Source organism: Aotus nancymaae, unplaced genomic scaffold (assembly GCF_030222135.1).
Source record: "Aotus nancymaae isolate 86718 unplaced genomic scaffold, 86718_ANA_hifiasm-v0.15.2.pri h1tg000007l, whole genome shotgun sequence".
NCBI lineage: Eukaryota > Metazoa > Chordata > Mammalia > Primates > Aotidae > Aotus > Aotus nancymaae.
In genome coordinates, this window is record NW_026988418.1 from 31610921 (window position 1) to 31634322 (window position 23402).

Below are 23402 nucleotides of genomic sequence, written 5' to 3' on the forward strand. Positions count from 1 at the left end.
TCCTCATCAATTTTTCCCTCTCAACTAGATCAAAAATTTCCAGCCAGTAGGTATAACCAGAACTTTTGTCTCATAATGAAAAATAGTTAATAAGACTCATCAATTGTTCATAATTTTGTTTTGGTTCATGTCTGTCCAAAGCAACATAAAGAACTACATTTTTGCTAAGATCTCTTCTAGTGCTATAATCCTAGGTGATTCTAGTAACAGCTAATATTTATAGACTGCTTATTCTGTGCAAGACACTGCTAAACACTTTAAATGCATTATCCTACTAATCCTCACAATCCTAAAAGAGAGGTACTATTATAATCTTCATTTTATAGATAAGAAAACTGGGGCTTAGAGAAGTTAAGTAACTTGTCTGAGTTTACTAGCTAGTTAATAGCACAGCAGGATTCAAACCTTACTGGAGAGTTGATGTTATTAAAAGCATTGTGCCATATATTTTGTAATCTCAATTGTATGCACATTAATGCACATGAAAGTTTCCTGACTTTATGATTTATATATTTAATGTCAATAATACAAAAGCAAAATTAAATTGTTACAAAACCGAAGTAATTTTAATCTCAAATTGCAACATAATCCACATTTTATATATCTATAAACAAAAAAAACTTTAGGATACAAATGCCTTAGAAAGAATTCAATTTGGTTCAATAATTTTATAGCCAGAGTACTAGGATAAAGACATATTTATAATTTTCTGTCCAGGATTTTTAATAAAAATCAGTAAAGTTAAATGGAACACTATCATTTTATAGAGAAATCATATGAAATTACACTGAGAAATGAGAATAGTCATTAAACATTAAGATTTTATTACAACCCAGGCAATATATATTTCTTTACACTTAAGGAATAGGTATTAAACAATCTTGGAGTAAAAAATAGAAGGCAACTTGCTTCAAGTTTGCACCAAGTCAATCAAGCAGAAACCTGAAGAACCTTGTTTTTAAGATGAGAGGCATTTGTAATTGGCAGACAGGCATTTTCTTCCAATGAAAAAATAAAATCAATGTGCCACTATCTTGGCAGTTATGTAAATGTTTATAACAAACATTTAGGACATTGATTCTCAGAGTTGGCTGAATATTGGAATCACCTAGATTAAAAAAAATACTAATCCCTACATAACATCCCTAAAATTCAGATTTAATTGGTATAAGGTAGGCCCTGGGCATATAGGCTGTTTTAAAACTCCTCAGGTGAGTCTAATCTGCACCAGTTTGAAAACCACTAGCTTAGAGACCTGTTTCATAATCACTGAAGTCAGTCTTTAGCTGAATGATTCTATATGCCCTGATTTCAGTGGGTAGTGCTGTTATCTTAAGCATCTGATGGGTGTATCTCCCTTGATTAGAAAATAAATACCTTAGGGAAGAGATTTTTATGTTTTATTTATCATTGTCTCTGCATATCTAGAACAATGAAAGGCACATAGCAGTTGCTAAATAAATATCTTTTGAATGAATATGATTGCCTTATACTTCTTTTATATCCCCATCTTCTAATAGATTATGAAAATAAGAATTCAAAATATATATATTGAACAAATGAATAACTGAAGCAGTTGGGGATACTATTTAAGGCAAAACAAAATCTGGCAAAATATACACATATTTTAAAAACACAAACATATACATAAATAGATCAAAAGTGGAAAAAGAACATACAAAAGAGTGCAATATTTGGTAGCTGAGAATTATTTCATTGAGTTTTCAAATATTCTTCACATTCTTATATTTAGAAACAAAGAAGTAACCCCAAACAACTAATTCGTTAGCTAGTATTCCAGAACTTGCACATATGAAGATGTTTTCTTTCAAAAACAGAATTATAGTTTAATCTTGATGAACACAGCTCAGTTTTCAAAATTCAAGTAAATAAAATTTTAGCGCACATCATGATAGCCTTATCGAATAGCTGTGTTAAAAACAAAAAGTATTTGGTATCACCTATAGTTATGTGCTCTCAGTTGAGATCTAGTTAGTTTCCTAGTAGTCTCACATTGAAAAACAACTAGTTTGGCACTTCCTTACACAATGTGTTTGTTTAGAAATATCTTATTAATAACAGACTTCCTTTTGAGTAGCTACATTTTCAGATATGGCTTCATTTATCAAAGTTCCACAAGTTATTACATAATTTTTAATTCAGTTAGTATCTTAGACTACGAAACTTTGGTTTTCTTAAAATCAGCATTGGTTGCTTGATTGTAGGTTTGTCACCAAAAAGTGCTGCTTCGCTCTCCGTGGTTGGAAATTTTTGCTGATATATCAAGGGATATTCCTTCTGAAACTTAAAAATGAGGTGAGAAATTAGATCTCATTAACATTCTAGGATTCTTTTTCTTCTGATGTTAATTCTACCCCTAAATTCCAGATCTTCTTTGTCACTGGTAAAACCTATGAAAGACACAGGCATCTAGTATTCACATTTCTTTGAATGTCTCAGACTTAGAATTGGAAGTGGCAGAATCATGGGGCCACTGGGCTTTTAGAGCTAAAAATTCTAAAACATACTGATGAGTCACTCTGTGATACATATTCATACTTTATAATTGCTTTCCCAGGCTAATACAAGCTATAATTATATAAAATACTAGTAATAAAAGAGAGTATACATTATTATTGTTGGTATTATTTTAAAATTCAGGATGAAGAACAAAATCAGGTAGGTACTCACATGTTTTAGGTTAATGCACATATACAAGTCATTGTAATATATAGTCTATATACCTCAAACTTAAAATCTAAAATATTAAAATAGAAAATAGATTCTAAATGTTATTAACAACCAGGAACAGCACATTAGAAAATATTTACATGATGGAGAACTTGCTATTCTCTTACCTGTTTTAGTTTTTTCCTTTTCTCCTTTAGAGGCAAACTCTTGTTTTTAATAATATTTTCTAAAAGTTCTGCAATTGCAGCTTGAGAGGTAGAAACTTTTTGCTCATCAAACTCCTGAGCACTAATCTGCTTACAGTATGAATAAGTTGGCAAAGGAGCAAATAGTCCATCTCCAGGATTTTCAATCTGTAGTGATCAAAATGATACAACTCTGTTAATTCTGGTCATGCTCTTATATGATAAAGAGTATTCTTTTGATGGGATCTAGCACCTAATAATTTACCACCAATCAAACATTCAGCACATTAAGAAAACTATGTAATATGCAGTAGTGGAGTGGAAGTCACTAGGTTCTAAACCCCAGTTCCATAATCTACTTGGTTTGTAGCATTCAACAATCTATTTAACTTTTCTTAGTCAGTTTCTTCATCATTAACATGGAAATTACATAAGAAAATGTATATAAAGGGCTTAGCACACACTAAGCATTAAATAAAGACAGGTATTATAATTATTACTATTAACTATGAATTTTATTCTTTTAACTATAAAATAACAATCTAAGTGTTATTCTAATTCATCTTATGACTTTAATGTTCTGACAGTGCAGGTAGTAGATGATCAGCATATTTACTGAAATGAAATATTTTTAGTTTTCTTTTTTTTTTTTAATTTTTTATTTTTTTCTTTGAGATGGAGTTTTGCTCTTGTTACCCAGGCTGGAGTGCAATGGCGCGATCTCAGCTCACCTCAACCTCCGCCTCCTGGGTTCAGGCAATTCTCCTGCCTCAGCCTCCTGAGTAGCTGGGATTACAGGCATGCGCCACCATGCCCAGCTAACTTTTTGTATTTTTAGTAGAGACGGGGTTTCACCATGTTGACCAGGATGGTCTCGATCTCTTGACCTCGTGATCCACCCGCCTCGGTCTCCCAAAGTGCTGGGACATTTATTGTTTTTTGAGGCTTGGGGACATATATAGGCAGAGCCTCTAACATCTGCTAATAAGAGAAAGAAATTCTAGGCGATAGTTATAAGCCAGGACAATATTAGAATGGTACGTATGGGAAAAACATAAACAGGTGTTGGGCAGCCAAAGACAGAATACAGTAGATGTCTGTTATTTTGGCTGCTCAGTATTCCTTCTCTCCTTCTTTTAATAGTTCCTTCCCATCTTATCCACTCTACCTTTACCTTTTGTGAAGAACAAATTTTCCTTTAATCTTTGCAGAGCCAATCAGAGTAAGGCCCTATCTCTATTCTACTCCTGACAACCTAAAGAATGCATATTTAACCTCAACCAGGCTAAGAGTCTATATCCAGAGCTTTTAAAATTGGAGATGGAGGAATGGCTCTGTTTCCCTTGAATTGCAAAGGTAAAGCTGTAAACTCATGAACTTCAACTAGCCATATTCCTCATCATGTGAATGGGCCACCGTAACACAGGATCAAAACAGAAATAAGTAAGAGATGGAGGGGACAGAAAGAGTCATATAGCTATTTGAGTCCTGGATACTGTCTACATTCCTGACTTTTAGAGGTTGTTTATGGGAGCTGATAAAGTCTTCCTTTTTCATTAAGCTACTTAGAGATGAGTTTGCCACTTGCAACTGACTACTGCAGAGAATTTTAAGACTTACAATACTTACATGTCCCTTTTTTAAGTAGTCAAGATGTTTTTCCACTGCAGTCTGTAAGTAAGAGGGTACTTGAAGAACTTCCTGATGATGATCCATTAAGAAAGAAACTAATCTTGCAGCAAGAAGCTCATCAAGATCCACTTCTTCAGCACAGCATAGAACACACCGAGAAAAGGTATGTATCATCTAGAAACATATTAAAAGATGTGAATTTAAAAAGCTAAATTGTATACAAATTAGAATATCAGTAATTTCCAGGTAGCATTGCTTTAAGTATTGGGATAAAGTGATAAGCAGCCTCAGTTTAAAAATGAGGACAATGATTTTTACAGTTAGAAACACAAGAATTTGATTATATTTAAATCCTTTTTAAAATTTTTCCATGGCTGAGCATGGTGGCTCATGCCTATATCTTAGCACTTTGGGAGGCTAAGGTGGGAGGATCACCTGAGGCAAGGAGTTCGAAGCCAGCCTAGGCAACATAGTGACACCCTGTATCTACAAAGAAATAAAAAACTAGCCAGGCATGATAGTGCATGCCTGCAGTTCCAGCTACTTGGGAAATTGAGGCAGAAAGATCTCTTGAGCCCAGGAATTCTAGAATGCAGTGAGCTGTGATCATACCACTGTACTCCAGCCTGGGTAACAGAGCGTGATCCTGTGTAACCAGAAAAAAAAAAAAAAGTATATCCTTAATGTAATTCCCAAGAATTATAAAAGGCTTTGGTTTTTTCTACAATTTTATCAGTAAACACCATAGGTTCTATTAATACCATATATATATGTTGCTTAAGTTTAAAGATTGTCAGAGAACAATAACTAATTATATTAAATAAATCCCACAAAAAACACATACAGGAGAATGTGTAACATATGAACACTTATATTCGTAAGTGGTTGCAAAGTTGATACATTTATCTTTTAAAAGGCTGGAAAATAGTTTTTTTAAATGCTTATTCTGTCAGTCTTTAGACAGCAATTTAAAACACACATTTTTCCATTCCATCTTAAGGAATCTTCAAATTCTGTGATAAAATTTGTTTCAAAACTCATTACTCTCACATATATCTATGCAATCCTCTAACTGTAACACATATACACACCTCATCCTAAAATGCTTAGAAATCAGAATTCTGTTTTAAATATTTCACACATAGTATATGATCAGCATATTTATGGACTTGATATATTTTTAGTTTTATTTCTACACATCAGTCAGGGTTTCCTGTCTCCTTCCACAGCTCAGACCTCAGGCTTTTGCTCTCTCTCCACATTCTTAGCCTTATAGAGCTCATCTACTCTCATAGCTTCAAGTATTTTCCCTAAGAAATAATCAAAACAATTTGCCTTCTCCTCTGATCTTTCTTCACTCAGCTGATATTTCCAACATTCTGTTGGATAAATTTCACTTGGAGGTCCTATTGACTTCAAATCCAAAAAGTGCAAAACCAAAATTATCACATTCCCAGTCATGTCTCGTAAACCTCTGTCTCTATAAACTTTCTATGCTTTTTGATAATGCTATAGTTACTCAAGAATAATTTTTCTTGTTTATATTAGGTCTGTCACTATTAAAGAACTATCTTTAATAATGAATGAAAGAAAGCATAACTCCAGATTCCTTGCTATAGGAACCTCTTGAAAATTGAAGTTGCATTTTGAGGAAGTGGTGACTTAAAAAAAAAAAAAGAGATAGACAGAGATTAAAGATACTATTTCAAAGGTTTATTTCCAATCAATTTTCTGCATATAAATGCCCTTGTCCTCATTCTCACAAGGAGCCTGAGGCTGTTTGGCGACAGTGCTTCCCACTTCTTCTCCACAGTGATCTACTTTCCCATTACTATATTCTCTGAAACACTGACTAATGTATTAAGTTCCATTAGTTCTCTACTTCTATGGTTATAGTCTCCTTAAGCTTTCAACATTGCCTACATTTCCTCTTCCTTATCCACCAAACAGAATTGGTATAAGACAACATAATGTGGTCTGATTGATCAATTGCTATGAAATGATACAGGATGAATGAGCAGGCAAAGTCCCCAGTCAAGATTAACACCAGCATGTGAAAGTATAACAAACTCTGCACAAAAGATTAATACACCAAAATTTTGCTGCGAGAAGAGGTTAAAGAACCTTTCCAACCTAAGAATCTAGCACTTTAAGACTAAGACATCACTTGAGTAGTACTTTTACATAGTTTGGTTTTCTTATTTTGGTTTATGAACCAGATTTATTCTTTCCATAAGAAATCAACTTACCAGTGATCTTGTGCCCATTGCATCATGAAGTTTGGGCATATCAACATTTTGACTGATTCGGGAAATCATACGCATTAAAAGTTGAAGCTTTCTACGATTTGGTGGGGGAAGTAACAAACAACATAACTGTAGAGCATCGATGGCAACCCTCTCTAAATGAGGTTGCAGCAAACCTAGAATGCAAAATTACCCCCCCCAAAATAATCAATGACACTAGTTGCTTTCATACTACCAGTATATACAGTTACATAAAGTAGGTAAAATAATATCTTAGTATTTCATTTCTTTTAACTTTCTAGAAATTATAGTCCTCAAAACCATGGTAAGATTCTCATTACTTTCTTTACAACTTATTTCTAAGAATTAAAATTCTTCATTTATTACAAATTAAATGACTCAGAATAAATGAAATTACAAAAAAAGAAAATAAGTGCTTTAGGTAAAGAGAATAAATCTTGGTTATGCCATAGACAAAAGGCTTTTATAATAATTCCTCTTGGAGGAAAAAAATTAAGCAAGAAGAAAAAGCCAGTTAAGCAAAACACAGAGTTAGTAAACACTAAAAGTTAATACTGCATGCATTGAGAGCAACAACCTTACTTTGTGTGCCAGTCAACATAGAAGAAGCTGGAAGTAAAGAATTTTCTGAAAGTTCTATTGTACTTTTGCAGAGTCTTTTATTGATTGTGGCACTAGACTCTCCGAGTTCACTTTCCACAGCGGTTTGCATACTCGTGCTGCCTTGTCCAACATTTGGTTTCATGATAATTTCAGCCACTGGTGTATTGATATAACTATTCCTTCTTGTACTACTTCTTAAAAGCAAACTCTGAGACCTACAAAGCTGTTTTGACTTGCATTCCCCATTATACAACTCCTCTTGAACAGTCAAAGTAGAGGTTCTCTTAAAACCAACACTGAATGGTTTTTGCATATTTTCCTCTGAATGAAGATTCAACAAGAATTCCTGCTTGGGTTTAGACTCTAAAAACTCTTTATTATTTTGTCCTTCTATGTTCAGAAAAGATTGATGAAATACACTGGATGCCTCTTTACTTGAATTCCCTGACACATCTACAATTCCTTCCAAAGAATAGCACCTTGGTTTGCTGTTAGAGGATAGAGCATGCATACTACTTAACCCTATTAAATTATAACAACTTCCTCCCATTATGTCCTTAGCACTCGCTCTTCTGTTTCTTAAATTAACTAGCTGCGTTTTCTTAGCACATCTTTCTTGAAATCCTGGATTGCTTATCTGTAGTCTCTCAGTAGCATCTGATTCTTCTTTGTTTTTTTCTCTATGAAGCAGACTGAGAAGAAGGCACTCAGTTGACTTGAAGGAATTCAAATTGTTTAAGTGAAGGAATTTTGAAGACTGTGGATCATCTTGGATTTTATGTATCCCACTGGGTCTATCTGAAACTGTGATGTAGCCACAAACAACTACCAGGAAATGAAACAAAAATTAAGATGCAACTGTATGACAGTGGACAAAAATAAAACAAAAACAATAGTAAAGTTAAAAAATAAAGCATTACTATAGTATATATTGTTAGTATAGTATACATAGTAGTTGCTTAATTCAGAAGCCACTTAAATAGGACACATGCAACATTCGGTTACAAACGTGCAAGACAGATGAGTGGTTTTCCCACTTGTAATATAACCTTAAAAAATTATTTCAATAGCCTAATTAAATGGATTGAGCCAGAATACGCTCAAAAATATCTGTTCTTAGTCTGCAAGTACTAGAAACCTCATAATTATAAGACAATTGTGGTATAATAAAATACATATATTTAATCTTTGTACTTGGTACCTGGTATGGAGCTCTTAAAACCCTTGGAATTTCCTGAATGATGGGTCTTTTGTTACTATAACAAGCCTGTTTCAGCATATCTGAGTTTATGCTAAGGTAACTCAGGGCTGGCCATGGTTGGAACTTTCATCACCAACCACAACCTTATGGAAGGAGAAAGGGGCCAGAGACTGAGTTCAGTCGACAACAGTGGCCAATGATTTGATCAGTCATGTCTTGGTAATTAAACTTCAATTAAAACATGCAGGCTGAGGGAGCTTCTGGGCTGGTAAACACATGATGTGCTGAGATCATGACATGATTAGAAAGGGTACAGAAACTCTGTGCCACCCCCCACCCTCATACCTTGCCCTGTGTAACTCTTCCATTTGGCTATTCTTGAGATCTAGCTTTCATAAGAAACTAACAGTCATAGGTAAGGTGCTTTTCTGAGTTCTGTGAGTCATTGTAATGAATTATTGAATCTGGCAGGGGGTTGGGGAAAGTCCCAAATTGGTAGTTGGCTGGGTGAAAGTATGAGTAACCTGGGGATCTTATTTCACTGAGTTTTAAAATAATTTGTAGGCTGCCAACTTCATATTTATCTATGCCTTTAGATCTTCTAAATTATAAGAAATTTGAAAACTTTAACAAAATGAACTAAAATAAGTAAAATCCACACATACCCAAAATGTTCACAAATAATTCGTAATATTCAAAAGTAAGTAGAGGTTCAGGAAGATCTAGAAAATAATCTGCAATTGTTCTGAATACATCTCGTTCAAATCCAATATAAGTTGGATTATTCATATCGTTACTTCTTGGCCCTAAGAAGCAGAAGGGAAAAAGAAAAAGGCAAAGTATATTTTAATTTAAATACAATTTTTAAATATAAAAAGTATAAAATCTGTATTTCATGAAGGAGCTATGTTTAACAACAAATTCTGTCACAGCTCAAAAATTTAAAGGGCATGTCTCATTATTCATCATTATCTTTCCACTAAAAGCAGTCAATTGCTAGTATTTTGTTTCATTTTAACATTTGTATACCTGAAAAATTGTTCATAAAGCAAAATTTTAATATCATATTTAAAAGCATTAAGGAAGTTTATTTTAATGAGATTTTATTGCAATTCATTTTGTAAAGGAAATAATATTTGGATAATACAAATAATTCCTTCGAATTGTCTTTTTGTAAATTTACATTTTTATGAATACATTTTCTCTGATATGAAGCATAGCCTTAATGAATTTAAATAATATCTTCACATTGTTGTTTCTTAAGCTTGACACAACTATTGAAACACTCATATCTACTCATTTGTGTTTTCCTCAAAAATAAGATCTGATTTTATAGATAAGAAAACTGAGGCTAAGAGTACCTTGCCCAAGATGAAAAAGACTTTGGTAGCAAAGTTTGAATTAGAAGTTAGAGCAGTTTAAAATAAGAGCAAGGCCCAGGACTTTTAGCTCCAACAACATTTAAAGTATGGTTCATGGATTATATCAAAGAATCATCCAATGTGCCTATTAAAAATACAAACTCCTCTACGTAGACAATAATCCATGAAGGTGGGGCCAGAAATTTACTGATTTAGAAATGTTTGCTTCTAGTTCACCAATTGAGTGATTTCCAAACACTAACCTGAGAACCTTCACCCTATAATAATCTTCCGGGGAGATTTTTTTTTAAAAAAAAGATACCTGACCTACTAAATTAACCACTTCAGAATCTCTGGATAGTCTCTTTAGTGACTGTTAAATGCATCTAGGTTTTAGAGCCATTATACTATCTCTCAAGTTAAAATGTCTCTCTTTCAAAATCCAAATAATATTTCTTACTTCTCTGTTTCCAAACTTTTGTATGGACATACAAATGTAAGCACACACTGAAAAAATAATTAAAGAAAACAATTCACACACACACATATACATACTCTTAACAGTAAATAGATATTTTTCTAAGGACATAAGAAATACATTAATATGTGGAATAAAAGATTTGATAATCATTAGAAAGTTCTCTAAGACAGAAAATACATGTTTACAGGAATTAAAAATATTAAAAATATTGAATTTATAGAGGATCTAGGTTTGAGCTCTAGCTACTTTGCATTAAAAGAAGATTCTCTAGGCTTTGGTCTCCTTTGTTGGAAAAATTGGGATGGTACACTGATCACTAATTCCTACATCTCACAGAATTACTCAGGGGGATGGAATAACAAGTAAAGCAAGTCTTAACTCTGCCTCTGGCTAAATACATTGTTGCTAATTTGGAATCCAGTAAGTTATATAATTGGTATCATTTAGGTATTACATAAATTGGAAAGAGAAGGAAGAAACAATCCCTAAAGATAGGATGTCAGAGGAATCCCTGTCAGTATGCCTATCTGATTTCCTAACCATGAGCAAAGGAATGAAACAGAAAAATAGTTAACTACGCTTGGAAAGTAGAAACACAAATTTAAGTCTTAAGTTCATAATAAAGATTTTTATCTTAATTTGACAAATAAAATGTTTCTGAAATGTATTTACTTTATTGCTGTTTATTCAATATCATTTTGTCATATTGACACCCAGTGGACAACAAAGGAATATAAAGTTACCCTGAACATTAGTAAAACCCTATTAGCATTTTAGAAAATGCTAACTTTGTATAAACTAGAAAACTATATTTGTAATTAAAGCTATTAAAATATAATTTAACTTTTGATGATTTAGAAGCTTATACCTTTGTACATTTGAAAAATTAACTTTGAACGCAATTAGGATTTTGTATCAAACTAGGGTTTTGTGTTACAAAAATCAATTATCACTGATCACTAAAAAGCTTGATCACTGAAATGCTAAAAAAATTTCTGGATTAGTGACTGATATGGTTTGGGTATGTCCTCACCCAAATCTCATGTCAAATTGGTAATCCCCAGTGTTGGAGGTGGGGCCTGGTGGGAGGTGATTGGATAATGGGGGTATATTTCCCCTTTGGTGCTGTTCTTGTGATACTGAGTGAGTTATCACAAGATCTGGTGGTTTAAAAGTGTGTACTACCTCCACCCACAACCTTCCTCCTGCTTCAGCCATGTAAGATGTGCCTGCTTCCCCTTCACCTTCTGCCTTGACTGTAAGTTTCCTGAGGCCTCCCCAGCCATGTTTCCTGTACAACCTGTGGAACCATAAGGCAATTAAACCTTTTTCTTTATAAATTACCCAGTCTCAAGTATTTCTTTATAGCAATGCAAAAACAAACTACTACAATGACAGATAATTTTTTTTTCATAACATAAGGTCACATTAATATATCTATAGTATTCTATGCTTCTACACAATAGAAATCCTATGGAATTCAAGCCATTTGAGCCTCACTGAGTCAATTAGTGTGGATTTCACCTAAAAATCCTTTGAGATCCTCTAGCCTATGACTTTATAATTTATGTGAATTAAACCATAAATAATATACTTAAATTAAAAAATTACCTTCTTTCTAAACAGAAAAAGTTAAGGGCTCTATAATGTAATCAATTCCACTAGAGTTTCATTTATATATCAAGAGAAATTATATACTTTATCAGGACTTTAATAAATTATTTTAAAAATTTCCTTGGTTCTTGTTAAATACCATCAACATAAAACACACACACACACACAGACACAACTTACAATTTGCTAGGCACTTCATGGCAGATAATACCCAGTGAGGGAGGTCATCTACACAAAAAGAAAAATATTATATAGTAAACTATACAATTTTTATTTTATTTTATTTTATTTTTTGAGATGGAATCCTGTTCAGTCACCCAGGCTGTGGTACCATGGTGAGCTCTCAGTTCACTGCAACCTCTGCCTCCTAGGTTCAAGCAATTCTCTGCCTTAGCCTCCCAAGTAGCTGGGATTACAGGCGCCCACCATTACAACTGGCTAATTTTATATTTTTAGTAGAGATGAGGTTTCCCCATCTTGGCCACTCTGGTCTTGAACTCCTGACCTTGTGATCCACCCACCTTGGCCTTCCAAAGTGCTAGGACACAGGTGTGAGCCACTGCACCCAACCCAATTTTTATGATGGTATATTTCAAAATATCACGCCTATGTGATACACACATACACACACACACACATTACATTTGTATATGTGTATATTACCAGGATTAAAAAGTATCATATATTTAATAAGACACAGGATCAAGTCAATATTTTAAAATAGAAAAAGTCTGAAAAAATTACAGAGATTTTGAGTTTGATTCATATTACACATAACAAATACTGCCAAATTGAAGATTAATTATTTTGAGGGAGTGTTTAGATATAAACTCAACATTCTTTTTTATCTACTACCATCATCTTTTCTTCATCCCTGTTTCTATTCTGCCTATTACTATGCTATTTGAATATTACTGATTTGGGTGAGACCTATGATTGAAATGAACTATATCTGATTATTTTGCTGCCTTTATAGTGAAGTTTGCTTAAAATGTTTCAACTGCCACTAAATAAAATATGTTCCATAGAAATCTAGCATTTTTTTGACACAGGGTTAGAAAGAATAGAAATCTTAAATGAGGGCATATACTGTTAACCATGTTATTTTAGGTAATGGAAGAAGGGACTGGTCTACAGCTACATGCATATGCCACCTAGCAAACTCATCAGTTTTAACATTTACATTTTGTTCCAACAATTAAAAATTCAAAGTTCTTGCCCATAAAAAGAAACCCAAAGTAATACATGTCAGTTAATTCTATAGTCAGAAACTTATCATAAAAACATTAGTTATAATTTTGAGAGATTTATTAATACATTTCTTATAATCTAAGTTTTCTAATACATCTATCTAGCTTGAATTGTTTCCCTGATTTTTGTATCTAAATCTGAATTAGCTAAATAAATATATAAAACAAAAAACCAGTGCCCTTTAGAATCCTCATCTTGAAAGTCTGAGCTTATTTTGTTGCGTTATTACAGTTTTGTATATATGTTTGACTCCTGTTAATTTGTACATCACTACTTATGAAAGCCTCATGAGAGTATGGAACATTTCTATCTTACTTATCATTAATCTTTGGCACAATGTCTGACATGTTGCAGGTCCTCAACAAAAATGGGCTTAATCAAAACTTTTGTTATATTTGTATACCTTTTGGATGTTTAACCTTGCCATTGTTTTAAATATCATGAATGAATCTATCTTAGAAGATAAAATATTTCTTATAATAGTATGAATAATACTCACTTAAAAATTATTCCACTGTTATTACTAAAGCACTTATGATAGCCCCTCTGATGCTCCATAAAGTATTCTACTTTCAACATTTGGGTCTTTCTTTACCCTCCTATAGTTGCAAATTTGTTGGCTAGTTTTAGAAAGTTCCAATTCTTTTATTAATACCAACCTGATTTGTTTTGTAGTGTAACTACTCCACGTTTACTTGTATTGGCCATATTGTACATTATATATTGGGGAATTACTTGTTTTGGATTTATGACTTCTTCTAGGGATGGCACACCTAAAATTGTTTGCAGGCTAAACAGAAGAAAGAATATTAACTTTTTTTCTTCATAAAATAAATGGGACAGATTATACATATAAATGAATATGACTGGTAAACAAAGCCATCAGAACATTTTATTTTTCTCTTACCCAAATTTCTAAGACTTATATTTAGTATCCTCTTTCAAATATATTTATTTCAATAATCTTAAAAGGATTCCAATATATATCCCAAACTATGGCCACAATGTTGATTCAAAGAAAAAGGAAATCATACCAAAACATTCAATTTCTACTATATTAGAGCTATAACAAGAGTATTTATTTAAAAACACATATACAGGTTGCATTCTAAGCTTTGAGAATTAATCTGTTCTGATTCATTTGCATATTTTGATGAAAATGTCAAATTAATAATCAAAACACTTCAGGAACTTCATTAAAGCTTAATTTTATCTTACTAAATCAGAGTAACATATCTCCAAACTTCTTCAACATCTTCCTGGCTTAGTTCTCTATTATCAACTGCATTTTCTTGATCTTCCTTGATTATTTCATGCTTTATTTTCTCAGCATTTTCCTGAAAAACGGATTATTTTGGTTTAATCTGTTATGTTCAAAACTTTTAAATATTGAAAACAACAATAATTCTATTACTATCAGTCCATTGTGGAGCTATAAAGTGCCTCCTGAAGAAATAATGTAACATGGTGATAGAGTTTTTAATTTTCAGTTGTCTCTACCTCCCTCAAACCAATTTAAACCAAAACACACTTAAATTATATAACTATTATTTTCAATTATGCCTCACTACCATTTTTATTATTCTTTCTATGGGTTCCAAACAATTATATATACATATATATATAAAGTAGTGTAGGTTAGGAGGTTTCAGTACTGGCTTTAAATATTAAAGAATCATTTACTTTTAATGATTCTATTATTGAGTACATGGTAATTATATTTAAAGCAGTAATTAGTAAAAGGATGTGTTACCTGAGATAAATGTAATCCATGCTTTTTAGGAGTTCTACGAGATAAGTTTCGTAATTTAAAAACACTATCTTTATCTTTGGAAAAGTTCTCTATGTTATTTTTTCTCAATTCTGGATGCCTTTGTGGTAGAGTTTTAAGTGGTGAAGTTGCAGGAAATCTGGTTTAAAAACAATAAGAAAGTAAATTATTTGAGATTAGAAACAAACTTTTAGAGCCTGTTTATTTTAAAATTCACACAAAGAGTCTGATTTATTAATACTACCAAGGAATAAAGATTCTAGACAAATAAATTTTCCCATTAAACCTTTAAAAAATTTTAATAGGCTCCTGTTTTCTTTAGTATATTGTGTGTATTTTAACTTCATTTCTGGATAATTCAAGGTTATGATTAGGGTCAATTCTGTTGGAGGGGTATTGGTTACATACAAAACGGCTCTAGAATGTTACATTTCCTAAATTTCTTTGATGAGTTATCTAGTTTGCATATTCCCCCCTTTATTTGTGTTTGTCCTAATTTCTGGAACTAGTTTCTGTTGCTTCTTTTGATTGTAATGTTTTAACCTCCTTTTATTTTAATATAAAATGTTTCAAAGATATAATAAAACAATACCCATGTATATAACTGTCAACCAATTCAATTGTTGACATTTTGCCAGACTTCTTTTTTTGTTTTAATTATTTTAACTTTTAAGTTCAGGGTACATGTGCAGGTTTCTTATATATTTAAACTTGTGCCATGGGGGTTTGTTGTACAGATTATTTCATCACCCAGGTATTAAGTCTAGTACCCATTAGTTGTTTTTCCTGATCCTCTCCCTTCTCCTATCCTCCATTGTCCAATAGGCCCCAGTGTCTGTTGTTCCCCTCTATGTGTCCATGTGTTCTCATCATTTAGCTTCCACTTGTGAGAGCATGCAGTATTTAGTTTTCTGTTCCTTTGTTAGTTTGCTAAGAATAATAGCCTCCAGCTCCATCCATGTTCCTGCAAAGGACATGATCTCATTCTTTTTTATGGCTGCAGAGTATTCCATGGTGTATATGTACACATTTTCTTTAACCAGTTTACCACCGATGGACACTCACGTTGATTCTATGTCTTTGCTATTGTGAATAGCACTGCAATAAACATATGTGTGCATGTGTCTTCATGACAGATGATTTATATTCCTTTGAGTATACACCTAGTAATGGGATTGTTAGGTTAAATGGTCATTCTGGATTTAGGATTTTAAGGAATCACCATACAGTTGTCCACAATTCATATGGAACCAAAAAAGAGCCCAAATAGCCAAGGCTATCATAAGCAAAAAGAACAAAGCTGGAAGCATCATGCAACCAGACTTTAAAATATACTACAGGGCTATCATAACCAAAATGAAAGGGTACTGGTATAAAAACCAACACATAGACCTATAAAACAGAATAGAGAGCTCGGAAATAAGGCCACACATGTACAATCATCTGATCTTCAGCAAAACTGACAAAAACAAGCAATGAGAAAATAATTTCTTAGTTAATAAATGGTGGTGGGATAACTGGTTAGTCACATGCAAAAGACTGAAATGGGACACTTTCTTACACCATATACAAAAATTAACTCAAGATGGATTAAAGATTTAAGTGTAAAACCCAAAACTATAAAAAACCTGGAAGACAACCTAGGCAATATCATTCTGGACATTGGAATGGGCAAAGATTTCATGATGAAGATGCCGAAAGTAATTACAACAAAAGCAAAAATGGACAAATGGGATCTAATTACTAAAGAGCTACAAAGCAAAAGAAACTATCAATGGAATCAACAGACAACCTATGGAATGAGAGAAAATTTTTGCAAACTGTGAATCTGACAAAGGTCTAGTATCCAGCATTTACAAGAAACTTAAACAAATTTACGAAGAACTCCGTTAAAAAGAGGGCAAAGGACATGAACTGACACTTTTCAAAAGAAGATATACATGGGGCCAAAAAGCATATGAAAAAAAGCTCAGTATCATTCATTATTGGAGAAATATAAATCAAAACCATAATGAGATACCATCTCACACCAGTCAGAATGGCTACTATTAAAAAATTAAAAAATAACAGGTGCTGGCAAGGTTGTGGAGAAAATGGAATGCTTATATCACTGTTGGTGGGAGTGTAAATAATTCCTTTTTTTAAAAAAATGAAATTCTTTGCTCATTCATATCCCCCTCTTCCTAAGAGTGAGTAATCTATAAACTTACAGCTTCATAACTATAAGCCTATAGTTGTATTTCTTTTCCATGTTTTTATATTTTAGTAAATATATATAAACAATATGCGTTTGGCGTTTCTTCACTTTATCGTATCTTTTACCACACGTCAATTTTTTTTCTTCACTAAGTTTCACTGTCACCTAGGATGGAGTGCAATAGTGTGATCATGACTGACTATAGTCTCGACCTCCTGGGCTTGGCCTCCCAAGTAGCTGGGACCACAGGCACATGCCACCATGCTTAGCTAATTAATTTTTTTTTTTTTTTTTTTTTTTTTTGTAGAGAAAGGGTCTCCCTGTGTTGCCCAGACTGATCTCAAACTCCTGGGTTCAAGTAACCCTCCTGCCTTGGCTTCCAAAAGTGTTGGGATTATAGACGTCAGCCACTCTGCTTGGCCTCATACATCAAATTTATACAGAAAGTTTTTAGAGACCTCAAAAGTATGAAGACCTCAGAAGTTTGATCTTGGTCTTCAAAATTCTCTTGTGCGTTTACCAAATGAATTTTAGAATCTGCTTATCAAGTCCCACAAAGAAACTACATTGAAGTTTTGAATGAAAATGTACTGAGTTTCTATTTCATTTTGAGGGAATTGACTTGTATAAACCTGATACTAAGTATTTTGATTCATGGACAGAATATCTTTCTCCATTTATGCTATTTAATACAACTTAATACTTTTCTCCAGTAAGGTCTTACACATTTTTGGTAAACTTTATTTCTACGTACTTTATAGTTGCCATAGTAAAAGACTAGGAGAGGCCAGGCACGGTGACTTATGCCTGTAATCTCAGCACTTTGGAAAGCTAAGGTGGATGGATTGCTTGAGCTCAGGAGTTTTGAAACCAGCCTGGGCAACATAGTGAAACTCCATCTCCACAAAAAATACAAAAATTAGCTGGGCATGGTGATGTGTGCTTGTAGTCCCTGCTACTCAGGAGGCTGAGGTGGGAGGATCACTTGAGCCCAAGAGGCAGAAAAGACTAAGGGTAGAGAGACTAGGTGAGGATTTATGCAGAAATCCAGGTAAAACGAAAAACAAAACAAATAAAGAGAAATCCAGGTAAGAATTATATCCTAACAAAAAGAAGATTTATCTTGGAGAGAGAAGTGTAGAGATCAGAGAATTACTTAGGCAACACAATAGACTAAATCACATTCAAAGGAGAAGAAAGGGAAAGAATCAAGGCAACTATAGGGAAGGCAATGCCATTTATTCAGATAGGAAACCTAAGAAGACAAAATTCAGGTTAGGGGGTGATAGTCATTTTTCTACATGGTATATTTGAAGTGCCTTTCCAGGAGGTGCTTGAAAAAAATGGGCCAAAAGCTCAGGAGAGATATTATTTCAGGAGAGGCCTGAAAGTCATAAGAAAAGTAGGTGAAGACATGGCATGAGATTGCCTACAGAAAAGGTGAAGTAAGGACAAGGGAAGGAACTCGAAGATGAGTGAGCTAAAGGACGAGCAGCAGTAAAGGAGCCCACAAAGATAACAGAGGACTAGTTAAGAGAGGCAAGATTTGTAGAGTGCTATATAAAATGGATTATTCATGTGATTGTTATTGTAGTTTACTTGTATGACATAAATCATTTTTGGTACATAGGAAACAATAAATTCTTAGACAGTTTAATTTGAAAATAACTTAATGTTATGTAGAAAAAAAGGCACAGATATTAGATTCCACAGACCTAGTTTAATGGCTATATAACAAAGAATTGTAGGTCATAAGAGAAAAGCAATTATGCTGGCTTGTGGGAGTCAGAAAAGTTCCACAGAGGAGGCTATAAAGGAGTTGATATTAAAGGAAATGTTTAAGTTTACTAGCCTGACAAATGTGTACAGTGCCTCACAGTGGAAAAACATTTCAGGCAGACAGAACAAGATTTGTTGAAGCATGGTCTCAGTTTCTCCATCTGTTAAAAGGGGTAAATACCTACCCTGCTTGGCTACTGTAGCAATTAAGTAACAACACATATGAAAATCATCAGAGTTTCTAGTATATTTTAATTGTTTAATAAGTATTTTCTTTAATCTGTGGTATATTTCTTCTGTTATCTTATTATTTTTTGAGACAGAGTCTTGCTGTGTCACCCAAGCTGGACTGCAGTGGTGCAATCTCAGCTCACTGCAACCTCCGCCTCCCAGGCTCAAGCAGTTCTCATGCCTCAGCCTCAGGTGTGCATCACCACACCCAATTCATTTTTTGTATTTTTAGTAGAGACGGTGTTTTGCCATGTTAACCAGGCTGGTCTCAAACTCCTGACCTCAAGTTGATCTGACTACTTCAGCCTTCCAAAGTGCTGGGATTACAGGCATGAGCCACCTCACCTGGCCCTATTTGTTATATAAGGTTTGCTATTAACTCATTACATGTATTCTTAGATTAAATTACACGTTTGAAGGCAAGGATGTGAACTTGTCTTGTAAATCTAGAATCTATGCAACTAAAGGTCAGTAATATGCCCTTAAAATGTTATAAAGTGTTCAAAATATGCAGAAGTGATAATAGCTCACTATCTCCCTTTTATTCCCATATAAAATAAAGTTCCCTACTTTATTATATATGCTATCTAACACTTAAAAAGTTTAAATTTTATAGTAATTAACTTTAACATTACAATTTTTCTAAATTATTTTAATTGAACTAAGAGCATTAATAGTTTTCCAAAGAAATTATTACTTCTTTGAAGAAGCTGCTGTTATAGAAAAGTATAAGTACAGATAAAACTTTATAGTAATTCAATTTTATAGTTACATATGTGTTCAATACCTGAAGAGCTGGTTGTTATCATCAACATTTTCTGATCCCCACCTGCCTTTGATATCTTCAATTACATGATTCTTAAGAAATTTCCTCAACAGTTGGATAGTCTGTTGCCTTGTAACTTCAGGACCAAAATTGCTATTATTTCTTAATAGGTCATAAAGCCAATCCACTGCTTCTCCTGCTGTGAAACAATTGCCGTATTTTTTAAAGTGTTGTCTGTGTTTTCTTAGGGGCATTCCAGCTCGAAAAGATGTGGTAACTTCATTCCACTGTAAAAAGAAGGAAAATACTTTTTAAAAATTGAAGAAAAATGGAATCTTATATTGATCTGAAGTACATTAGGTAAAGACAATTCTTTAATTCACATCTGATTACATCATAATAATTCTTGAAGAATCATTCATCTTCTTTGTGCCACACAAAATTTTATATCTTACACTGCTTTGTTTTTGTTAATTCTAGTGCTGTAGTAATATTTTTATGTAGTAGCTTTTTTATTAGAAGCACTTCAATAGCTGATCAGCTTATTTAAAAAAACCTAGAAATTAGGAAGAACTGCAATCAATAGAGAAAACATTGACCCTTGTTTTTTACCTCAATTAATATTAATGTTGGTAGCACTGTGCTTCACATTAACTATTTCACTTTAATTATCACAATTCTATGAATAGGTATTATTAATTCCTCATTTTTGAGATAAGGAAAATAAAACACAGAGATTAATAAAATGACCAAGGTCACATAGCTAAGTGATGAACCTTGGCATTCAAACCCAGGTGTGATTGACTCTAGAACCTGTACCCTCAACTACTGTGCTGGCTAAGCAAAACTTACGGCAGGCAATAGTTTTACTGGTGAAATATCTTTAAGATTAAAATGGTTTATGTATTTACTATAGTATCTCTTTTGTGAAGATTTCTGTAGTGAGCATAAAACAGATAGGAAAAATTAAATAAGCCGTAAGCCCACTGCATGTTTAATGACCCTGTGACATGTACATTTTACAAAGATATTTATTTTCTAAACTGTCCTCAAATCAGCCTAACTTCTACATTTGTGACAGTTCTAACAGTGGAGCATGGAGGTGATGGTGATATAAAATGAACATATCGCTTTTTAATAGAAAAATCCTCTATTAGCGGTCAAATCTAATTTGCAACCTATTATGCCACTACTAGCTATGTTACCGCTTATCTAACCTATGTGGCCCTGATACCACAAGACAGAATTTAAGGGCTGAAAACTTGATGATTGTATTGTTTTCTTTCCACATTTTCCCACTTTATATATTTATTTACCCAAGAAACTGATATTGAGCTGTCCACTGTGTACTGGTCTGAGAACACAGTAATAAAAATGACGGAAGGGGTCTCTGTACTAAAGGAGCAGAATGGGTTTTTTGAGACGCAGTACAGAATAGTGGTTTTAAGAGCAGGCTCTGGAGTTAGACTAGTAGGATTGGTTTCCCAGCTCTAGCTCTAACACTGTTTATGATCTTTTGGGTCTATCTTCAATCTCTATGCCTCAGTCTCCTTAAGCACAAAACAGGAACAAAAGAACCTACCTAACGTGCTTGTTGGAATGACAAAATGATGTAAAGTACTAGTAAGCATTCAGTGCATGTTTTCTTTTACAGCATGCTTGTACTACTTTCATCTAACGAGTTTTAAATAATGTGGCAAGACTACCTGATTGAGGTTCCTACATATAATCCATGTAAGAATCCATGTAAGATCACCATATTAGGAAGATATGAATTCTAGCTCTGCCACTTGCTGTTGATGTGACTTTAGAAGGCATTTATCGTCTGTGAGCCTCAGTGTCCACACTGATAAAGTAAGGCTAATACTACATGCCCACCTGAAAGGCATTCCTGAAAGGCATTCCTGAGAGGAAAATGCTTGTTATTCTACAGATCACGACACACTTTCCCAAAGTGCATCCTCCTAGGAAACCCCTTAAGGCGAGCACGTATTAGTAATCTACTCTACCAATGTGGAAACAGGCTCGCAGAAGGTAGGGGACTCCCCTAACGTCACATAATCAGTACCACAGAATCCTATAGAACCGAAGACCCAACTTCACAAAACGCTTTAGGAGTGCTGTACATGCAAATTCAGGGACCACCAGCAGTGGCTCCTGACGGGTACTCAGAAATACTGTTTTGAAGCCGCAGTTATCCTAGTGGTATTCGGCCGGTACATACTGCGTTAAATTCTATGAGTTCAATAAACAAAATTACCACATTCGGGCTTGCCCCCAACCTAACCCAACAAAATTTTGGACGTCATTCCCAATTGTTCCCTAATTCTTATAAGGGTAGAAAATCAGGCGAGGGGAGCATCTAAATCGTAATATTCTACGACGCCACAGGGGACGCTGACCACATCGGGCACAGGAGTCGCCCCTCAAAGCGAGTCTGGTGCAGCCAACGTGCGGCGCTTCCTTGCGGACCTGAGCCCGGGCCCTCCAACTAGAGGCAGCGGTGAGTCTGGCAAGGGTGCCATACCCGTTACTTCCCCTCGCCAGCCTTTTCATTGAATCTAGGGATCCTGGGACTCATCCCTCCGAATGAGGTAAAACTACCAACAGTCTCACGTAACAGTGGTAACAGTCATCAGCCCGCTGTCCGATCCCCTCTATCCGAGCTGTCTTACCAGCTTGGTGGCCCGATAAGGCCCGGGAGTCACACCCCGACTCTCCATAGGTCTGTCAGCGCCCGGTGGCGTCCATGGCTGCGAAAGCGACCCTCAGGCTCAGCGGCCCAGGCAGCGGCGTGTCCCACACAACCGTTGGCCCCGCCGCCGATTTGAATGGCACAGAGGGCCGCGCGGATTGGTCGCGCCCACGGTCACGTGACGCCGCAGCCAGCCTCGGGCCGAGTCGGCGGGGGCCGAGGAGGTTCGGCAGTGTCTTCGGGCTCCGGCAGCTGGCGCCGGCCGGGTTGGGCTGGCCTGGGGCCGCTGCGGTGGGACAGGCTCTGTTTCCCCGGCGCTGCTTCTCCCTCCTGCGGTCCGCGATGAGGCGGAGTCATGTTTCCACGCTCAGAAGGGATGGACAGTTTAGTTCCAAACGAGATTATTTGGAGTCCAGCCTTTGGTTTATGGGAATTTGAAATTTGAAAAGACAAGAAAATACAGTTTTTCTGTCTGGCTCTACAGAATCTTCAGCAGTGTTAGCTTAGAAGGCAAAGCAGCCTCATGGATATGTGTCGCACTTTTCTCGCTCTCTTCTCTCAGCAGGGGCCATGATTCTCTCAAGTGCTAAAATGTAGGTTCAGTACCCCTGTAACTGGGTAGTAAAATGGATCATTCAGAACCCCTGAACTGGGTAGTAAAAGAGATTATAGGCAGA

At 34.7% G+C, this 23402-nt stretch overlaps 1 protein-coding gene across 2 annotated transcripts; it reads right to left on the reverse strand.

Annotated features, from left to right (window-relative positions):
- Nucleotides 1-539: 539 nt before the first annotated feature.
- Nucleotides 540-22824, reverse strand: DEPDC1 (DEP domain containing 1). Of its 2 annotated transcripts, XM_012442818.2 has the most exons (12): nt 22706-22824; nt 20052-20317; nt 15040-15196; nt 14505-14623; nt 13946-14076; nt 12216-12263; nt 9245-9385; nt 7358-8203; nt 6758-6930; nt 4506-4682; nt 2859-3044; nt 540-2304 (listed from the first exon to the last, which is right to left on the reverse strand). In XM_012442818.2, the coding sequence occupies exons 1-12, from the start codon at nt 22751-22753 to the stop codon at nt 2164-2166; spliced, it is 2433 nt and encodes an 810-aa protein (XP_012298241.2). In that variant the 5' UTR covers nt 22754-22824; the 3' UTR covers nt 540-2163. The 2 variants fall into 2 exon arrangements, with proteins under 2 accessions (XP_012298241.2, XP_012298242.2); XM_012442819.2 differs by lacking the exon at nt 7358-8203.
- Between the last annotated feature and the right edge of the window lie 578 nt (nt 22825-23402).

Bases quoted from the DNA above. Each gene is read 5' to 3' on its own strand.
- DEPDC1 (XM_012442818.2), bottom strand. From the start codon at position 22,753: ATGGAGAGTCGGGGTGTGACTCCCGGGCCTTATCGGGCCACCAAGCTG. The intron at 4,683-6,757 runs GTAAGTTGATTT...ATATGTTTCTAG, and splicing joins CAATGGGCACAAGATCACTG to ATGATACATACCTTTTCTCG. The intron at 3,045-4,505 runs GTAAGTATTGTA...TGATCACTACAG, and splicing joins ACTACTTAAAAAAGGGACAT to ATTGAAAATCCTGGAGATGG.